Below are 20,185 nucleotides of genomic sequence, written 5' to 3' on the forward strand. Positions count from 1 at the left end.
CAGCACTTCCTGCTCTACTGCAGCCACCATGGCAACTGAGAAACCCCTCCTACTCTACTGCATTTATATCTCAGATTTGCATCATCTGGTATGAAATATTTCTTTGGTTATTTAAGTCAGGTAATACCTGTCCCTCCTAATCTACATGGATTCTCTGAGCCTGCTAATTTGAGGTCTAGCTAGAACTAAAGCCAAAATTACCACAGTGTATAAGAGGAAAACAGAAACACAAGAAGCACTGGCACTTATCACACAGAAAATCTGCTGCATGTGCTAGTGAAAATGACGTCAGCAGCATGTCAGCATTCATAGAATGTAGAAAGGCAGAATGCACATTTTTCTTGTTGAGGTTGGATGCTCATGACTGTTTTCCTTTGGCCAGATGAGCTTTCTTGACTAACCTAGGTTCAAGTGACTCATAAGGCATGAAAGTAAGCCCTAAAAAAGATGAAAAGTGGAATAGCAGCTAGAGATGACACACATTGGCTCCTAAACCATCAGTTCTTGGCCCAGTCCAAAAGGATACTAGAAGTCTTACACTTATTCCCAAAGCTCTTATTTCCCTCTCTAGGTGTCCCAGGAAAGAGGAATGAGATGTACTATGAATGCTGCAAAGAACCATACCCAGATGTGACATACACCATCACCATGCGTCGACGCACCCTCTACTATGGCTTGAATCTACTCATTCCCTGTGTTCTCATATCTGGCTTGGCACTGCTTGTATTCCTTTTGCCAGCTGATTCAGGGGAGAAGATTTCTTTAGGTAAGTGCTAGAGTATTCATTTATTTCATAAGCATCCTATAAAACAGAAAATAAAAACCTCATGGTGCTATGATGCTTGATGAATAAAGACTTTGCTAGAAGAGCAATAGAAGTATTTGTTTGGTTGCAGAAAAATATCAACAGCTTTCTGTATGACATTCACATATCCTCTGCTAAACAATTCTAAAATCTTTTGGACTTTAACATGGCAGAAGGCTGAACAATAAGCTGTTGGCACGGACAGCAGTGATAATACTCTGTTATGCCTACTCTTCTGTCTTGAGTATGTCTCAATGCATTTTGTAGCTGATTAGCTCTGTTTTTCTGATAGGACATACTAAGGTGCACAGTGAAGAGTTTTGAGCAGAAGCAGCTGGGCACTGGATTCTTATCCTCAAAGTTCAGCTCCCAAACAACCTAGCCACAAGTCCCTTGTGAACACAAAGCTGTGACAGCCAAGGAAGGGCTAAATTATATTTACTGTTATGTGTGTTGATAAAACCAGGAAGGATTCTTCCAAGAAAAGACGGAGGTGATCTGGAAATACACCAGACTGGCCCAGATCAGACCTTAAGAGTTAATTGTGCATCATTTTGTCTCAGGACAGAGCCTTTTAAATCATGTGAAGTATCATCAGTGTTAGCAAGAGAAACAAGTATCTGAGCAGCCTGTCTTACAAGAAGTAAAACATAGGCTATGTGGGTTACAATTGCTATCTATGAAATACAAGACAAGAAAAAGACTTATTTGAGCTGAAATAGAATGTTGGCAAGAAAATAAAAGCTAATGTTCATGCATTGACCTTGTGATTTCTCAGTACCAGGACAGTTACGTTCAGCAACAGCATTTCCAGATGGAACAAAGAGATTCTTTTAAAACAGGATGTATTTGTTTGAGGGATGTTATATAATATGCAATAGCAAAACCTGGCCTCCTGTCTGTGCAAGCCTCTCTTAGCTCCTAACAACCATCTGGGCTTTGTTTGTGCAATGTTTGGGAAAAGCAATGCAATTTACCAGTTCTACAAGCTTTGTTTCACTCAGCAGGGATGATTTCTTCATTACTTTAAAAGAAGCAAGGGTTTGTGTGTATTACAGAAAAATGAAAAGACATCAGAGAGAGTTGCATCCAAAAATGCTCACACGTTGTGGAAGTTCTCATCTGCGTTGACAGACATGAAGTCCTGTGTTTGGCTTAGCTATAGATCAGGACAAAGCTATATTTAACAGCAAAGACCTCAGAGGCGCAGTTGCAGAGTTCATATGCCTCATTCTTCCCAAACGTTTTCACTCCCTGCAGGTATCACTGTCCTTCTTTCCCTGACTGTATTCATGCTGCTTGTGGCTGAAATCATGCCTGCTACTTCTGACTCAGTCCCACTAATAGGTAAGTTGGCTTTCTCTACTTTGTGCGCAATGTATGACACCTGTCAAGAGCTGTTCAAAGCCTATTTGAGAATGGACTCCTTTAGTTAATCTAGATTTGCATTCAGCAATGTCAGGACTGAATGTCAGTCTGGACTTCATCATTTGCATGTATGAAAAGAATCTACATGAGGAATACAAAAAGGCACTGTAAATATCAGATAAACTGGTGACTGCAAGGATTGAGAGGATGCAGAATAAAGACTGCAGAAAATTTATCTTTCTTCTACATTGCCCCACCTCCATGCTGTTATGCAACTCTTCCCTGCCTTCCCCCTTCTCGTTCTCTACTCCCTATCTGAAGAGCAACTCCAGATACAACAGTCAAAACCCAAATAACACCTCTCAAGCATTTTTAATATGTGCTGAAAGCTATGGGACAGATCATCATCTTGGGAACATGGGCATTGTTACAAGCATCGTTGCATCATCTGTTTTTATAGGACCTATCCATTTACCTTGATCTCATGGGGCCTCAGTTTCTCAGCTGTGAACTGGCAGTATCATTGCAGGATAGAGAAAATAAATATATTGTCTTTTACAAAATGAAGAAGGATCAACACAGAGACATAAGAGACATTGGTGGTGAAAATTGAGCCATAAGAGACATTGATGGTGAAAACTGAGGCAAAGTACACACTGTCTTGGCCTTATCACTCTTTACTGACACTAAATAATCCCCTCTATTCAGCAGCCAGCCCATGGGTTTTTTGCTCAGCTGTTTGTGTAGTGATAGAAGCTCTTTCAGTTGCCCCTGATTACCTTGCCAGTCTCGATTCATGAGCTTTAACATTCCATTACAGCAAATGTCATGTCCAGACAATGCTTCCAAATCTTTCTTTTGTGGTCTGTCCCTGATTCCCACAACTCCCTCCTTTCTGCACTGAAGCCATACTATGAGTTCTCAGCTTAGCCACACTTATCTCCTGGTGTGCTCACTTATTTCCTCCAGTTGAACACTGTTGTACTTCAAGCCCTTGCAGTTTTCCTGTGCTTCTTTATCTTTAGCAGAATCTTCTAGTGAGATCCCAAGAACTAATTTCCCCCCAAAAATGAGAGGTCTGTTCACCTGAAGTCCAAGGTCTATACTCTGCTGTTCTCATTCCTCACTTGCTTCATGGTCTTGAACTCCTCTATTTCACAGTAACTCCATCCTAGCTTTCTACTGATTATCATGTTCCCAAACAGTTCTTCTTTATTAGCGAAATGCAGAACCAACTGTGCACCACTTTGGCCTGTCCTGTACTTATATCAAGAAATTATTTCTGACATCTGTTAGAAATCCTCCTGATTGCTTCCGTTACACTTACATACAGATATATATATATATACACATACACATATACATACACACATATATGTGTAAAATATGTATAATATAGACAATACGTATATACACACATATACACACAAATACTCATACATATAATATAATAAATATGATATAATAAATATAATATAATAAATACAATATATAATATAATATAATATAATATAAATAATATAAATAATATAATATGATTAATATAATAGAATATAATGTGTTGCCTTTTCAGCAGTCAGCAGAGAAGACCAAGCCCTGGTGACAGTGAGGATCTGTGATACCTAAGTTTCTCTGAGCTGTTTTAAGAAGTCCTCATCCCCATGTGTGTATGGTCTCTAATGCCCTCCCACCACATCATCACTCCTGTTTGCCTGTTCACTGACCCTGACCCACAAGCTCTTCAGCAGCTCTTGTCCATCCCAAAGAGGAGCCCCTCACATCCAAGTGGCTCCTTCATATTAGCAGGCAGCCTGCATTATCTTCACTGTCTGTTCCCCCTGAAGAGCTTGCACATATGCATCAGAGCATTCTGGTAGTGAGTAATGTCTCTCCACAACTCAACTTTCCAGCCACTTTATTTTTTCATGACTATGTGTAGAGTTCCAGTTGGTCCTGCATATTTCCTAGACTTCATGCATTTTCTCACTCTGGAGGTGACATCCTCCACTTTGTTTCACCATTCTTGAGGTCTTTCTTGCTCTGGCCACCCAACACCATTTTCTTGCCATCCTTGTCTGTTGTTTCTGCATTTATATTTGGGTTGTTGTCTCCCTTCCATACTCCTAGTTTAAAACCCTGCTCCTAACTCCTTGCCCTTCTCCAAATAGGCAAGGAGACTGCTCAACCGTTTGGCTTCTGCACCCAAACAGCCATTGTTCAGCAAGTGTTCAAAGTTGGGCTATGTGGTTTAGCATGATCTCAAGTTCTGAAAACTTTATGCTTTCTCTAACAGGGGGACATAACATAATCTCCTTGCCCAGTAGCATGTCTGTTCCCATCATTCTCCAGCACATCCTTCCTTTTGGGGAAACTAGATATTTTCAAAGCTGTTTTCAACAGCATGCCTTTATGTGAAGCAATGCACCACAATATTTTGAAAATTGAATCCTGCCCTTTTGTGGAGATGCCAAAGAAAGGAAGAAGGCTGAACCACAGAAAGATGCCTCTGTTTCTGTTTAAAGCATTAACCACCCATAGCACAGCAAACAGCTCCACCATTTAAATCAAAAGCATTAAAGTCAGTCCTATGACATCTACAAACAGAAAAGTTTGGCCAGGATCCAACACAAGTCAACTTTATGAATAAGGCTTCTTTCTACAGGATCCTGGAAGTCCCTCCTGTCACTTAAAACCTCTGGAATGTAGCTCTTAAAAGGCTTTCAGACCATGGCTATAAAGCAGCAGCTGTGTCCTAACGTAGCTTAATTGTGCCTTACAAGAAGGCACTTATGATTTTATTCACTTTCAGTTTTTCACTTTAAAATTACTTTTAATGATAGCCTATGTAAATAGGCAGCTGAAGTTCATTACTTGAGGAAAGTATACACAGAAATACAGAGAACTCTGGATGTGCTACACACATAGATTGCTGGCCTGAGTGCAAAATCATAAAGCCTGCGTGATACAGGTCAGGTATACGACAATTGTTTTTTCTGTTTCTAAAACCCTGTATACTTATGCACAAACTTGTCATGTACTATAAATGCCAGTAATTTCATGGAGATTTCATGCATCTTTCTGTACCTACGACTGCACTCAGTCCAGTGCAGTATGTAAGAAAGGATATTCATATTCCACTGTGTTGATTTCCTGGTTCAGTGACCAAATCAAAGTTAAACAAATACTGTTACAAACAAATACTGTTATTGTTATTAGAGATTTTGTACAAACTCAGACCCTGACCTTTGAAACTAAAGGCTTAGATAATTCGTCTGACAACTACATTTGAGACATTTGGATCCAAACTGTAAGGACTATTTTCCTTCTGTAAAGACAATGTGATCCATGTTAGATGAATGGTTGAACTCGATATTAGAGGTATTTTCAGATCTAAATGATTCTATGGTTCTATGTAAATAGCTGTGGGTAATCAGTTCTGGGTTTGGTAATGGTTATATGACCATCTCTGAAGAGAGGATTAGTTCCTTCCTTAGGCAATAGACATATGCCTGCATTCCTTTAAAGTCTTCATCTCCCTGCTCTGTTTCATTAAACTCTGTTTTCCATTCAAAAGGAATCTTGTAATTAAGACTAGGAAATGATGTATTGGAAGTCACTAAGGAAAAATTTCCCTAAGTCAATAGAAATTCTTAACCATAACTTTTGCCCTTCGTAACTATCCTTTGATTGGAGCCTCCTTAAGATTACACAGTTGATGGTCATGTGGTCTTACATCCAGTGGCACAAAATGAAGCAGTGACCAGAATCATATTTATTTTACACTGCTGTAGGAATATCTTCAAAAATGTGTCAGGATAAACTGCTCGTTTGAGCTCATAGACTTAAAAAAATGAATCTCCTAATGTAAAAATAAAATTAAAAGAAACAACCAAAACCCAAACCAACCAGCTTTTCAGAAAGACAGAACAATCCATGGCCCATGGTCAAAGCAGATATGGCCAAAGCTATTGGTCTAGCAAACTGGTATCAACCCAGTAGGAGCCTAATCAGCATATCTTCTTTCTTCATGATTGCAATATCACTCCAGAGCGGGAAAACCTCTTGGGGCCACTGAAAAGTTTTTAGTTGTCTGTACTTCGCCATGCTGCTGTGATCCTGTCTTCTTCTAGCACCAGGTGTTTTGTTTTTAAGAAAACACCAATCTCCAGCCATAGTAAGCCCCAGGTTCACCTCTTGTTCCATTCTGCACTGAGACACAGACTGTGGGGAACCTCCTTCACCAACCTACCTCCATCTTTCTTTCACCACTGGTTTACTGTGCTGCAGTCCCACCACTGGAGGAACAGAGTGACACCGTGCAAAGAAAGACCCTTGAATGCTTGTTTTGAAAACCCCACCCAGCTCTTTACACTTGTATTGGTCCAAAACTCTGCAGGCTTTTTGTTCAGGTCCCTGCAGACTTTGAGTTCAGGCTCTTGAAAGCACAGAAAGTACAGTCACTCAGAGAAACAGCCAGGACCACCCACAGCAGAACTCTTGGGCTTGAGACTGAAGCTGCAATAAGTTCCGAGCTGGTTGCTCTTCATCCATTCTAGCCAGGGCTCTGAGGAGGTGTTATTTTCAAAGTAATTTGTCAAAGCTGTTAAGGCATATTTCTGCTCAAAAGTCAAATCTTGAAATTAAATGTTAGTCCTCTCAGGTGAGTCAGATTATTCATTTCTTCCATAAACACTTTTTTCATCTGGCAATTCAAGATATCCCTTTGCACAGATGTGGTTAATATTTTCCCACTGTTTTTCATGCCAAAATAACTTCAAAGTGCTACAAATCCTTATTTGCTACCAGCTCTCTCCAAAATAAGACCACTGGTTTTGGATCAAGAATCTGAATTTTTTTTTTAAAAGGAGGTTATGGGAGAAAGAAAGTGTGGAACACCTGGAAGTTGGTCTGTGGACAGTGTTTCAAAGGGCTCATGAATAAGAGGAACTGTCATTTTCTATGAGTAACATCCACACAATGCTTGATATTTTGGCTGGACATATCAAATAATGCACAATGAACATAAAGTTATCTTCGTCTTCAGTTAATGAAACTGCATTTCCCTCTGTCTTATTCCCTCTGTCTTATTTAGCTACTTTAAAATATACAACACTTACTTATGGCTTAGGGCTTTGTTATGATGACATTTTCAGCTTTGTCCCCCTCCTTGCCATTCCTCATCATGTCTTCATTATTTCAATAAGCTTGAAGGTTTTACACTGTGAGTAAGTGAGTTTGCAGCAGATGCTTGGAGTGATTTCTTGCATTTGGTTGTACAGCAAATGAGACTGCAAATTACTGAAACAGGAAACAATGGGGTGCTTTGCCATCTCCAGGGGTCACAGATTGTTTTAAGTTACAAACATAAGGCATTAGTGCTTCTAACTAGAGAGAGAAAATTAGATTAAACTCCTGTTACATTTTCTGTCATCTTCCTGCATATTCTCATCAGATGCCATTTCACTTTACTCTGTCTCTTTTTGAGTTTTTGAACTGCTTTTCCCCCATCCCTTTCACGGTTCTGCCTGGTACCTTGCTAGTGCCAGGGACCTGCTCAGTCTCTTCCATGAAACAGAAATTTTCACTCACAACAGCTCTTACAGTTTCATGCCTCATGATCAGTGGTACCTTTCCCAAAGCCAAGAATCTTGGATGCCTTTTTACTTACGGAAAACCTCCCAACAAACAAACAAAACAAAACAAACACAAAAAACAGGTTTACTTTTCATATACCCAGTTCTATTCTTCAAAAGCATGTGGGAGAAGAGTTTGCAAACACTGTGAAAACACTGCCTGTATTTCCTCTACAAACATGATAATCCGCTGGTAGACACAGTCTAGTCCTGAAATCCCTCTCTTTTAAGACATTTCATGTTTCTGAGGGACCATCTGGAATGAGATGATGCTCTTCACTTTCTACTGTCAATGGGAGCTAATGGAGCACAAGGTGTGTGTCACAATGAATCTTGACAATGGAGGAAATAGTTTTCCTGCCTATGTCTTCCTTCAGTGGATATTTACTGTCTGTGTACAACAATAACACTCCAAGAGAATTTCTCCTCTGTTTTGATTTTCTTGGTCTCTGGGTAACTCTACCATTGTAGACTGTCAAAGCATCTGCCCAGCACGAGGCCTGGTCCCTGCGACAGGAGAAAAGAAGAAGAGTGGTTGGAAGCACCTCTGCTGGTGTCTGGGGTTTTTGGTATCCTGCACAGGCTTCCATTCACTAACCTGGACCATTTACAGAAGGAAGACCAAAGAATATCTCATTCTGAAGTCACAAGAAGCACAAAGCACTCAGCCCTGAATTACTGAAATTACCTGATGTAGAGCAGCTCTTAACCAGTCTATGATTTCACATGGCAAAACCTGACATTTCCTGCAAAAGCAGAATATAAACAGGAAAACCAGTGGGAGGTATCCAACTTGATCAATGTGGATAACTGAACACAACACTTCTACATCACAGGAACAAGTCTGTAACTGGTTGCAATGGAGATGCTCTGCCTTTCCTGTGATTGACTATGTTAACAAATCTGAATGTGGTAACTGCTTTCTCAGTTAGTGTTCAATGATAAAATCAACAAGGCAAAACATCCATCTGTAATAATCTTGTTCCTCTTTGGAATTCTGTTTTGTTTACCTTGTTGCTAAACAGGTCTTGAAGTTAATTCAGTTCCATTTCAGTAGTGTGTATTCAAAAACATCTCTCAAATAATACTAAGGTGCTTCTCTAACATGAGATAATAGCATAAAACATCCAAAAATGACACTGAATATCCTTCAAGTTATAAATTGCTAGTAATTTCTATCCTTTGATATAGGTGACATCAGAGTATGCTTGCAAGAACAAATAGTCATTCTCACTGTCTTTTTAGAAGACCTTCTGGCTGTCTATGCTTTTATTAAATCTGTATTTCCTATGACAAGAGTGTCTGATCATCCTCTGATAGTGCAGATGTTAAACAGCTGTCCAGATAGTTATGTTACATCAGTACTCCTTTGGCAAAGTAAGGGAAGAAAATCAATCATAGAAGAGCAAATGTTTCATGCTGCTTTAAGGAGATGAACTGAGCTTTTCAGTTCACACACAACTGCTGAAGAAAGCATCACACAGGTTTTAAGACATATGAAGAGCGCTTGGAAGTCACCAGTACAGACCTCAGTATCCCTAAGGAATGTTGCTGTGTAAGTCAGGGATATTGAGGTGCTTCAAAAGAAGGTTTTCTGGTCCATTTTTCTGGCCCATGGCAGCAGTCCAGGGCAGAGTGCAAATCATCCACTTCCCCTTCAAAACAGGTCAGTCATTTCCCAGCTGTGCCTCAGAGCAGCCGATTTAACTGCAACCAGGTCCCTGGTCTTTCAAAGGCACCCTGGTCCAGGATGGCTGTTCCTGACACTTCCCACAGTTAAGTAATTTTTAATTTAATGAGAGTTTCTGAGCATTTCCTTCCTGCAGTTAAAGTGAAAGGGACTGAGCTTCTTTATAAAATCTGATTTGGGTTTATACCTGCCAACAGACACACCTGGAGATAGGATTTTGTGGAACCCACAGCTTCAAAGCCCCAAGTGGATAAGTGCTGTAGGATTTAGGATGGACCCTAAAATACTGTCAAAAAAAGTCTGGTGACTGGGCCAGATCTGCTGCTTGGGAGATCTAAGCACAGTTCTTACTCCGCTACTTGTCTTCTCTTTCCATATCTAGCAGGAGAGAATCCTGTACTCAGTAACATCAATGGAGACCTAGAAAGAAAATTCACTAACTCATGGCAGTGTGGGGCCAGGGTAGAGTGAGTAAAAACTACAGTCCTGTGAGTCCAAGGGAAGCGTTATCCATGAACATTGTAGCTTCATCCTTTCAGCAGCAAGGCTTCTTTGCTCACAGGGCTGCTGGAGATGGTCGAATCATGGTCATATCAGAGGGGATGCTAGACATGAACAGGGACAGCTGCCCTAGTAGCACCAACTGATAGGTTTGGCCTTGATGGTGTGAGGGCTAGTGACTGCCAGGAACAGAGATGCCAAGCCAAAAGACTGGAGGAAGATTAAGCCATGGTTTTAGGGAGGTGCATGGAGGAGAACACAGGAGTCTTCCTCACCAGTTCTCCTCACTGCTGCAGAAGACCATGTTTTTCTGCTGCCAGGAAAGTGAGGATGTAGGATTAAACCCTGGAAGGAAAGATCAGTAGGTATGGATACTATTTCAGAGCCAGGAACATTTTGCCTGATGGATATACTCAGTCCTGGGGCCTTTCCTTCTCTTACAGGGGAACTGCCATTGAGTTCAGACCCAGGGTCTTGACTATCCCTACCTAGTTGTAGACTCTAAGTACAGTCATGTTTTCAGTCAAAGAGACCCATGTGCACATGATCCAGCAACTCCTTCATGACTAAAGGGTATTATGTCTACCTTCTCTTATCTCAGGAAGAAGGCAACAGCCATCATAATTTCTCCAGTTAGAGATGTGAAAGACTAACAGCTGTGTCAGTCATGGCTACTTTCTTCCCCCCCTTTCTGTGTTGGTTCTTCAGGACTGGAAAAATCCAGCTTAGATTAAGTCTGAGCACTTCTAGGACTTTGCAATTTTCTCTCTCTGAAATAAATACAGCACCTGCACCTACCTGGGGGCTGTAAATCTATCTGCCAGATTTCACAGATATCTTGTGACATTTGATTTTCTAACATATGGGTCTGAAGTACCATGCCCTGTGTCCTTCATCCTTACTCTTCAACTGAAAACGTGACTGTACCTTGAATAGAAGCACCTTGCCCCACCCCCTCAAAACCAGATGATGCACACCCAGAGTCTGCCTTGCTTACCACTGGACAAAAACACAGAACATCTTTGTTTATGGGCCCACAGTTTCCCTGTACTTCCCACCATATTCCTGAATGAACTATTTGCCGTTTACTAGCAGGGCTACATAGCAGATCCCTGAATTCTCTTCCTAGGTCTACAGATTAAAAGAAAACTGGGAGTGTCAATTCCTTTGCTAAGCATTGGCTGGGATCCTGAGTCAGATAATATCAGGTTGTTTCCAAGCTAAATCAGGGGATTAATTTTTCAAGGATATGAGGAAAGTCTTAGCCAAAGACCTTCAGGCCTTTGAAGTCTGGTGGCATCAAAATGCATAGTGTTTAAGGAAATTATTTAGTGACTCACAGAAGTAATTAAATGAACAATATCAACACTGCTGTATTTCCGTTACATGGGGCATGTAACAACTTCCCTGAAACCTGAGTTCCTGGTTTGCTCTGCTTCTGACTTCTTGTTGACTTTCTACTCTCATGAAGTAAGTGTAACAGAGACCTTTAAATTTACCTCATCCTTAGGAGTATCCTTCTACTCTAGATACGTAATTCATATTGCCATGGAATGACATATCTGTCTCTTGAAGTAGTTGCACCATCGGTTTCAGAAAGGTCTGAGAAGCTCATTATTGAGAATAAGCTTTTTCCTGATGAAGAAGTGGGATTTCTTTTTAAGAAACACAGAGCAAAACTTGCCTTACAGCTTGTATTGAATTTTTGCCTTGTCCTTCAAGCTGCAGGAGGGAGGACTGGGAATGGGAAGAGGCTGCAGTCTGAGGCAGTGTGACATTCTCTCTCACAATATACCATCATGTCAGCCAACAGTATTGTTCCTTGGTATTTTGCCACTGAAACCTTCAAATGTCATTAGCCCTGTGGTAATTCTGCTTTACATTTCAGTGCATCAACCTCACTCCTGACATGATGAAGCTGTGCTGTCACTTAGAAGATACAGCCTCAAGTCTCAGTTCTGGCATTAAAGATCTAGATTTCTTTCCTGCACAGCAGCACAGCAGATTTAAATTTAGCACTCAAGAGAGTGTAGTGTGCCTTCATAGGAACCACAAGAAGTGGTCTTGAGGGCTAAGAAGAGTAATGAGAAATATGCCTAACCACTTATGAGCAGTAGTGGGACAAAGGTGGGAACTGGTAACAATTTCTGAAGGAATCCAGTGCCACCACAAGGACAGCATCTCCCTCCAGCACCTCTGATTGGACTGTGGGGGCCTAGGTCTGGGGATGCTGGTGTTCAGTAGGTGCTGTCAGCCCAAATACTCTCTGCCCTGGCAGCAGGCACAGAGCTGTCCTTGTCATGAGGCCCTATACTTCTCTCCAGGAGAAAAAATTAGTAGTTTTTGCTTTCCACTAGTTCTAGCCCTTCCCTTACTGGAGAGGAGGGAGCTGAGCACATACACTGAAAACCTCTAAGGCCTCAAAAGCTTCAGTGTAGCAGATCAGAGAAGAGCATGTTTGGATATGGTGCAATGCTTCTCAAATGCAGATCTCAAGACATGGTCTAGGATTTTTCCATCCTTAACCAAATCATCCTTTTACTTGCAGCTCAGTATTTTGCTAGCATCATGGTCATCGTTGGTCTGTCTGTGGTGGTAACAGTACTGGTTCTGCAGTTTCATCATCATGACCCACAAGCAGGAAAGATGCCCAAATGGGTAAGCAGTTTTGGTGGTAAACATTCAACAGGTTACTACTGAAAGAAAACAAAATAATCTAAAAGCTATAGTAAATTTGTTACAGATGAGGGACAGAAGTTGTTCTTCATTAATATGAACAGTAAGCTACAGACACTACATTGGATACTGAAGTTTGCTAATGGAGGTAAAGAACAAGCATACTAAACTTGCTTTTCCATTAAAAATATGTCTCTTGTTTGGGTTTTCTGTTTACAATTACAAGGGGGTGATTGAATCATGACAAAATGATCTCACTCAGCACTCACTTTGCAAGTGCTGATTCTGTGAACAATATCTTTGATTTCTAATCCAGCAGACACCAGTACCAACAAAGTGACATTTCAAAGCCCTAAACAAATTCTAGTATCTACTGGGCAGTTTGCTGCCATCTGATCCATTCTCAGTGCATTATCATGTGGACCTTCCTTTCCCTACAGACAGCAGCAGATTTTGTTAGCCCGGTGAGTTTTGGCACCAGTACCAGCTGGCTTTCAAAAGGCATGTTTCCTTTAGATTTTCAAGTTTTAAAAAGATTATAGATTTTTTTCCTCTCTCCTTTTCCTAATGGACTTTAGAATATGCAAGGTGCACTTTATATTTACAAAATGAAAAAGAATGAAAGCACAAATGGATACAAACAGTCACAGTCAACTGACTACCACGGTAGTTTCACAGAAGTCTGGTTGTACAGCATCCTCTGGTATCTCAGTCACCACATTTGTCATCCTAGACAATTATCTTGGTGATTAAGTGAATATCACATGGTTACTGATGTCAGACCAAGTACGGAACAGCTTTCTAATTTAGCCTCTCTTAAAATAAACTGCAGTTTCAATGAACCGTTAAGTTTACTCACATTTATTTATCAAAGTGCTGTATAAATTAAAGTCCTCTTATTTTCAAGACATCACAGCATGTGAATTCTGGAAGAACTTGCAAGTAAACAAAACCTGAGGGCACCACTCTGGGGAAACATACTTCAGATTTCTACATGGACAGGGTATGCAGTAGCTTAACAGCCCCCACAGACAATTTTATTGTTTTTTCTGCTCGTGGAAGAGCATAGACACAATGGCTCATGAGTCTCAGAGGTCCTGCAAGTTAGCCCTTAATCTCTACCAGTCTCTTGATTTCCTGGCTGGAAACACAGTGTGAGACAAATTCTCAGTCTGGCCTGACAGCTGAACTGGCATACATTACAAAACATGCCATCACGAAACAAAGACTGCGGAAAGTGTTACTGGGTAGGGCAGATGATAGACTGTAAAAGCTGAAGACCAGACAATTTTACAGGGCTCAGGGATCTCAAGTGCAAAAGGGTGAATTCCAAGAGGATAAGGAAGCGGCTGACCCTACAAAAGTCTTTGTCCTCTGCAAGACATGAGCAAGGCTCAGTCATTAGGATTCATGGCAAAATCTTTTTTTTTTAAGTTTCACCTGGCTACCTAAGACAGGTGTTTCTTACAGAGACACTGTGAAAGACTTTTGCTCAGTAAAATACAGGAATCTAAGATAGCTAACTTCAGAAAGAAGGAAATCTTTTACATAAAATTTGTTTTCTGCATTTCCAGTACCAGGAGCTATCCCCACCATCTACTTACTCCCCACATTGTCCTCCTCCTGGCAGAGCCAGACATTAGTTTATAGCAAAACTCTAACCCTGATTAATTGGATATTGTTACTGGATATTGATTAACTGGATATTGTTACAGGATTGTTCTCACCTCCTGCTTAAATAGATTTAGCTGCAGTAAGTTGCAGGGGAAGGCACTTGATCTTTGTGCTGGTGTGGGAGCAGCTGCAGATCCAGAAGATTTGCCGAAGCACTTTCTTTTTATTTACAGTTGAGCAGCTCCTTTTCCCTGCCCGTCTTTCAAGGTCTCTGTGCTTGGCCTTTACACCAAAAGAGGGAGGAGAGTCCCTGTTAGCATTTAGCTTCTCTGTAGATGTTTACTTCTTCCCTTATTCCACTGCTGGGTATTGTGCCTTCCTTTCTATTAATCTTTGATGACTTACTAAAGCTAGCTTTTTCCAAGAGAGGAGTTTAAATCCAAGATGTTTTGTCAGGACATTTGTTGGCTACTCAGTTGAGAAGTGAGAACTGCTGGCTGATTGACACTTTTGACAATATCTGCTGAGATACTGTGGAAAATAGCACTCAGGAAGGCCCAGCTAAAAACCTGTTTGGGAGTGGATAACATCAGGCATGGGCTACAGCTCAACTGACCTTTCTCTACGGACAGTCAAGACTGTTGTGTAGGAAAGAGATATGGAGAGACCAAGCACTGAGAGAAGAAAGGGGCCTGTGGGAAAAGGCAAGAACACACTGTCTCTTTGCTGCGCCTAAGTCAGGTTTGTAAAGTTTCAGGGTTTTCTTTTGATACACTTCAGACCTGGACGTGCACAGGCTTGTTCAAGTGCTGATGCCCCTTATCACTGGTGGGAGACTCTCTCCTCTGGACTAGGCCAGGCAGGTGGCTGTGATGGGAACCAGCCATACAGCTGTATTGTGGTTAGGGGAGGGCCATAGTGGAAAGGCTCACAGCTGCTTCTTCCCTTACTCAGTCGCTCACTACTGACTTCTGAAAGCAGCCCTAACTGTGTCCTTCCTTCACAGAAACCCAGATATGACAATGCAGGTGAGAGTATAGATTTGTATCATCATACCCAGTCTGACTTCCAGCAATCTGTATCCTGCAGTTGTCTGCTCAGTTAATTGGTATGACAAGAACAGGTTGATGTCTTAATGTCTGTGTTGTCAAGGAAATAGAGCATTTGAAAATTCAAGCCTATTAAAAGCTGTGGTGCTGTCTTCTGAGTATTTATTTTCCTGTAGGAAAAGGATTTGACTGTAGTTAAAAATGTAATTTCCCTAAGGAGTAAAAACTATCTCAGAAGTAAAAGCAGTATTTCTGTATAAGAGCCATTTTTCAACTCACATCTCCTTCTACAGCTAAGGCAGACATATTAACATTTTTTAATAAGAAAGTTGTCTGACTTAGTATTTTGGAATTTCACAGTACTGGAGAATTAATTTTTCTCTTCCCTTTGCCGCTGGCACCGGTAACATATTGCTAGCAATAAAGACCTTTATCTTTTTCCATGCTGTCTCATTTTGTGTCCATGAGCAGTCAGAGTACATTGTAATTAAATAAGTTCAATTAAATGCAGGATCAGGTTTTTTAGGCTGCAACACTATAGATTTCTATTTGTCTGTGGTGACTATGGAGGAAATAATAAAATATTTAAAGACTCCAATAAAGCAAAATAATATGAATAACAGGAAAATAGTCTTTCAGGACTGTTGTAGTTTAAACCCAGCCAGCAACTAAGTACCATGCAGCTACTTGCTCACACCCCACCTCCCCTATCTGGTTGGGAGGAGAATCAGAAAAAACCAGCATTTTGCGTGTTAAGTTTAATAATTAAAGCAGAATAAAACATAATAATAACTCTAATATTAATTGTAGCAATTACTAACAACAATAAAAACATAATAACAACAAAACATAATAACAACAACAAAAATATAATAACAACAACAAGGAAACGAAGAGAGAGAGAGGAATAAAAGGCAACAGAAACAAGTGATGTACAATACGATTATTCAGTACCTGCTGACTTATGCCTAGCCTCAATCTGAGCAAATATCGACAGCTCCCAACTCCCCACAGTTCATATCCCTTTCCATATCCCTTTGGCTAGTTAAGGTCACCAGTCCTGGCCATGGTCCCTCATGGCATCATGTATTACCTGCTCACTGGCAAAGTACAGGAAACTGAGAAGTCCTTGACTCAGAGTAAGCGCTACTTACCAACAACTAAAACATCAGTGTGTTATCAACATTATTCTCATACTGAATACAAAACACAGCACGGTACCAGCTACTAGGGAGAAAATGAACTCTATTCTGGCCACAACCAGGATAATGATGAAGAATAAAAGATTCATTAATGGAAGAGATGCAGATGGCTCAGAGAAAATGGCAGAGGGCTGTGACCCAGAACAGCTCACACTGCAGAACTGAAAAATTGTGTAACTGCCTTCCACTGGTCCTTGGTTTTGGCTTTTACTATTATTATTACAGCCATCTGAAACTGCACTTGTCATTACAGCAGCAACTCAAAGCGCTAGCTGTAATTTTCCCATTCCTGTGTCTGTACTGTGCAAACATTGCGGTCAACTCATCCTGCATCTAAAACACTTTTGGAGACAAATTGTTGTCCTAAGTCAAATATAACCAAAGTAATTGGAGCAGAATTACAGGGAATCCTGGGCCAAGGCTCAGAAATGAAACCAGAAGCTGTGTCTTTTCTCCATTGAATGTCAGATTATCTGGCTTGCAGCCAGAATGGCAAAATCATTGAAGAGGCCTGTCTGCATGGAGGGTCTTTCACAAGTGCATTGCAAATGTCAAGGTTGTATAAATAACACCTGAAGGACTTTTTTACAAAAGATGTTACTGATTCCATAGGTTTTCTGTTGCTTTTCACAGTTAACAATGTTGCCAATAAGAATTCTACCAGGCTCAGATTTCAGACAAAGCACTGGGATAAAAAAATCTGAATGCACTCTCCAGAGTAAGTTCTTTTAATGACCTTGACAAGAAACATATGAGACACAATCTGCCATGTGCAGGTTAGAGCACTCTTGTGATGCACCAGTGCTCAGGGAAATGACAGAAGTTAATAGCAGCATTCAGATTTTGAACTGCTAAATTTAATTGATTTACTCTTTCGAAAAAAAGGCCTGCTGTGTTATGTGGTTGGACTGTCAAAGGAGTATAAAATGGCTTCCAAAAAAACCCACCAATTGCCAATCAAAGCTTTTTATTTGGACATAAACAGTAGAAATGCAGGCTAGGAATGTGCTACAATTAGTTGTTACTTGGTTGTACAGGGATTTTTTTTTAGCAGAATCTAAATACTGACCACCCCAAAAAATATTTAAGTGCATCCCTTTCCTTACAATCTGAGAAATATTTCAAAACTATACAGCCAATTTTGTGCACTCTTCTCAGCTGCAGAGATCTCGGATTGTTTGCTTAAGATGGGACTTCAGGAACAATTTTTTTACCTCTCTTTGGCTCTATAACCTAAGTGGGCATTGAACAACTCTGTGTCCAAGAGAGGTTCAAAAAAAGGCTGTCTTTGTTAAGAAGTTAGACCCTCAAAAAACATTTGAAAGCTTTAGAACTCAGAAATCCATCTATATGTCTAAAAGACCATATAGACTAACCATGATAGTCATAAAATGTTTGAAAAACTTGTAAAATGCTGAAGAATCCCCTGTATTCCTAACACAGTAACTCTCTATCAGGTCCGAGTCATCTTGCTGAATTGGTGTGCTTGGTTTTTACGAATGAAAAAACCTGGAGAAAATATAAAGCCCCTCTCCTGCAAGTACAGCTATTCCAAGCACCACCTGAGTGTCAACAGCATGGAGGTGAATGTCCTACCTGACCACCAGTCCAGCAATGGCAACTCGATCTACAGCTACCACGCGATGGATAGTCCATGCTGCCCCCAGAAGAATGATCTAGGCAGCAAGACCGGGAAGATTACTTGTCCCATCGCAGGAGATATTGAGCTTATTCAAAAGAAAGCTTTAATGGATACTATTCCAGTGATTGTGAAGATCCTGGAGGAAGTTCAGTTCATAGCAACGCGATTCAGGAAACAAGATGAGGGTGAAGAGATCTGCAGTGAGTGGAAGTTTGCCGCTGCTGTGATAGACAGATTATGCCTGGTTGCATTTACTCTTTTTGCCATCATTTGCACGTTTACAATACTCATGTCTGCTCCAAATTTTATAGAAGCTGTTTCAAAGGATTTTGCATAAGGTTTTCAAACATGAGCATGATAATTTAAAAGTGAATATTGCTAGCAACTTTGCTAGATAATTTAATTCAAATAGAGAAGTGTACTTATATGTACTAACAAACACAGAAGGGGATGAAAATAATTTCAGGACATAATTATTCATTATGTTATTGATTGTAGTTACTGAATAGTAAACATGCTGAACTCTGTTACTTATTTCATAGATTAGTGCCACATGTCATGGTCTGTGATAAGTGATAGATAAGAATTCAAATCTACAATATATTTGTTACAAGCTAACACTAGTGTCAATGTGTTACAAGGAATTTTGAACTTTTAGATATTGTTAAATTAATTTAAATGATTATTGATGACTATAAGCTTTGCAGAGTGTTGTTGTTTTCAGCATATTCATGTTTTATCATTTTTGTTTAGTGTAGTTGTGACATGCACTTCTCAGCTTTGAAATTCATATCGTCATAGTTTCATAGTGCTGTATATTGTATATGAAAATAAACCATAATCATACTAGCTCATACTAGCAGAATAACTGGAATGTTTTCTTGGTCAATATGTTAACAGAATGTATCTTTTTAAAAAAGGTACCTTTTCTTTTTTATTTTTTAATTAAGGAATATTAGTCATGACATTGGAAAGAAAAATGATTCTCCATACTGACAATCAAATGTATCGCTGATGGTGTCTTCTTAGCTGTCTCACTGCTCAACTGTTTCTTGTCACCTTGAAACTCTAGTTAATATAAAATATTTCTGACCTTTTGGAAGACAGTTGCCAACCTAATGCTGACTACTTCTGTGCAATTAGGGCAAAATCTTGGGTCCTATAATACATAGGAAATTGTTCACTGTCTTAATTGGGCTCAGATTTCATGTCTAGCCTGTACTACCAAAGTAGTACTTCTTGAAAATTCTATTAGTACAGTCTCCTTTCCAATTTGGTTGGTAGGCTTTGTTAAAAGGAGTGTATAAAAGACTAATTTATTTTGCTAAAGTTTAATGTATCAATCTTTATTACCTATGTGCTGTTCCTAGGCACTCTGTATTATAATTATATGTTATTAAAACATAGTTGAATCATGCCACTTCCTGGAATATAAGGGGGAAAAAAAGCACTGTTCCCAATAGCAGCTTCTTTTCAGTCACTACTGTGGGTGGGAATGACACCTCTATTGGCATGATTTTATTTTCCCTACTGACGACAGCAGAGCTACGAAAGGATATGATCTGTGTAGATATCTTTTCTCTTGGGGTAATGACAGCCGTTGACTGTAAGGCTTTGAATGCACTCCACCACGCAAGTGATGATGGCATAAAAAGCAGTATATTGAGGGGAAACTCGTGTTTATGTAGGGATCTGAGGGGAAGGTTCCAGAACTGGGATGGGATTGGGTGGAATGTGTAACTAGGGTAAAGAGGGAACCAATAGGACAATGGTCACCAAAGGTGAGAAAATTAACCAGTGAGGGGCAGGGCTCAGGGCAAAGGCAGGAAAATGTCTGAGGGGGAAGAAGACAATATGGAGGGAATGACTAAGGGAAAAACAACAACAGGGAAGCCATTTTTGAAACTTTGGAGGGGGGTAACACTCTAACACTAAAACTGTAAAAACAGAAAGTAATTCCATCTGAAAGGTGGTGGTGAAGATGGTAGTTCTACAAATTGAAGAA

The 20,185-nt window shown here is 40.2% G+C and overlaps 1 protein-coding gene across 1 annotated transcript in view; it reads left to right on the forward strand.

The window, feature by feature from the left end:
- Positions 1–18,766, forward strand: part of LOC139684397 (neuronal acetylcholine receptor subunit alpha-7-like) — a 58,557-nt gene extending 39,791 nt beyond the window's left edge. Inside the window, exons 7-10 of the mRNA XM_071580310.1 lie at positions 572–766; positions 2,066–2,152; positions 12,546–12,655; positions 17,996–18,766. Of these exons, the coding sequence (XP_071436411.1) occupies positions 572–766; positions 2,066–2,152; positions 12,546–12,655; positions 17,996–18,517 (914 nt within the window). The 3' untranslated portion in view covers positions 18,518–18,766. The remainder of the gene's footprint in view (positions 1–571; positions 767–2,065; positions 2,153–12,545; positions 12,656–17,995) is intronic.
- Positions 18,767–20,185: the final 1,419 nt, after the last annotated feature.

The sequence above is a fragment of the Pithys albifrons genome, chromosome Z, assembly GCF_047495875.1.
Source record: "Pithys albifrons albifrons isolate INPA30051 chromosome Z, PitAlb_v1, whole genome shotgun sequence".
NCBI lineage: Eukaryota > Metazoa > Chordata > Aves > Passeriformes > Thamnophilidae > Pithys > Pithys albifrons.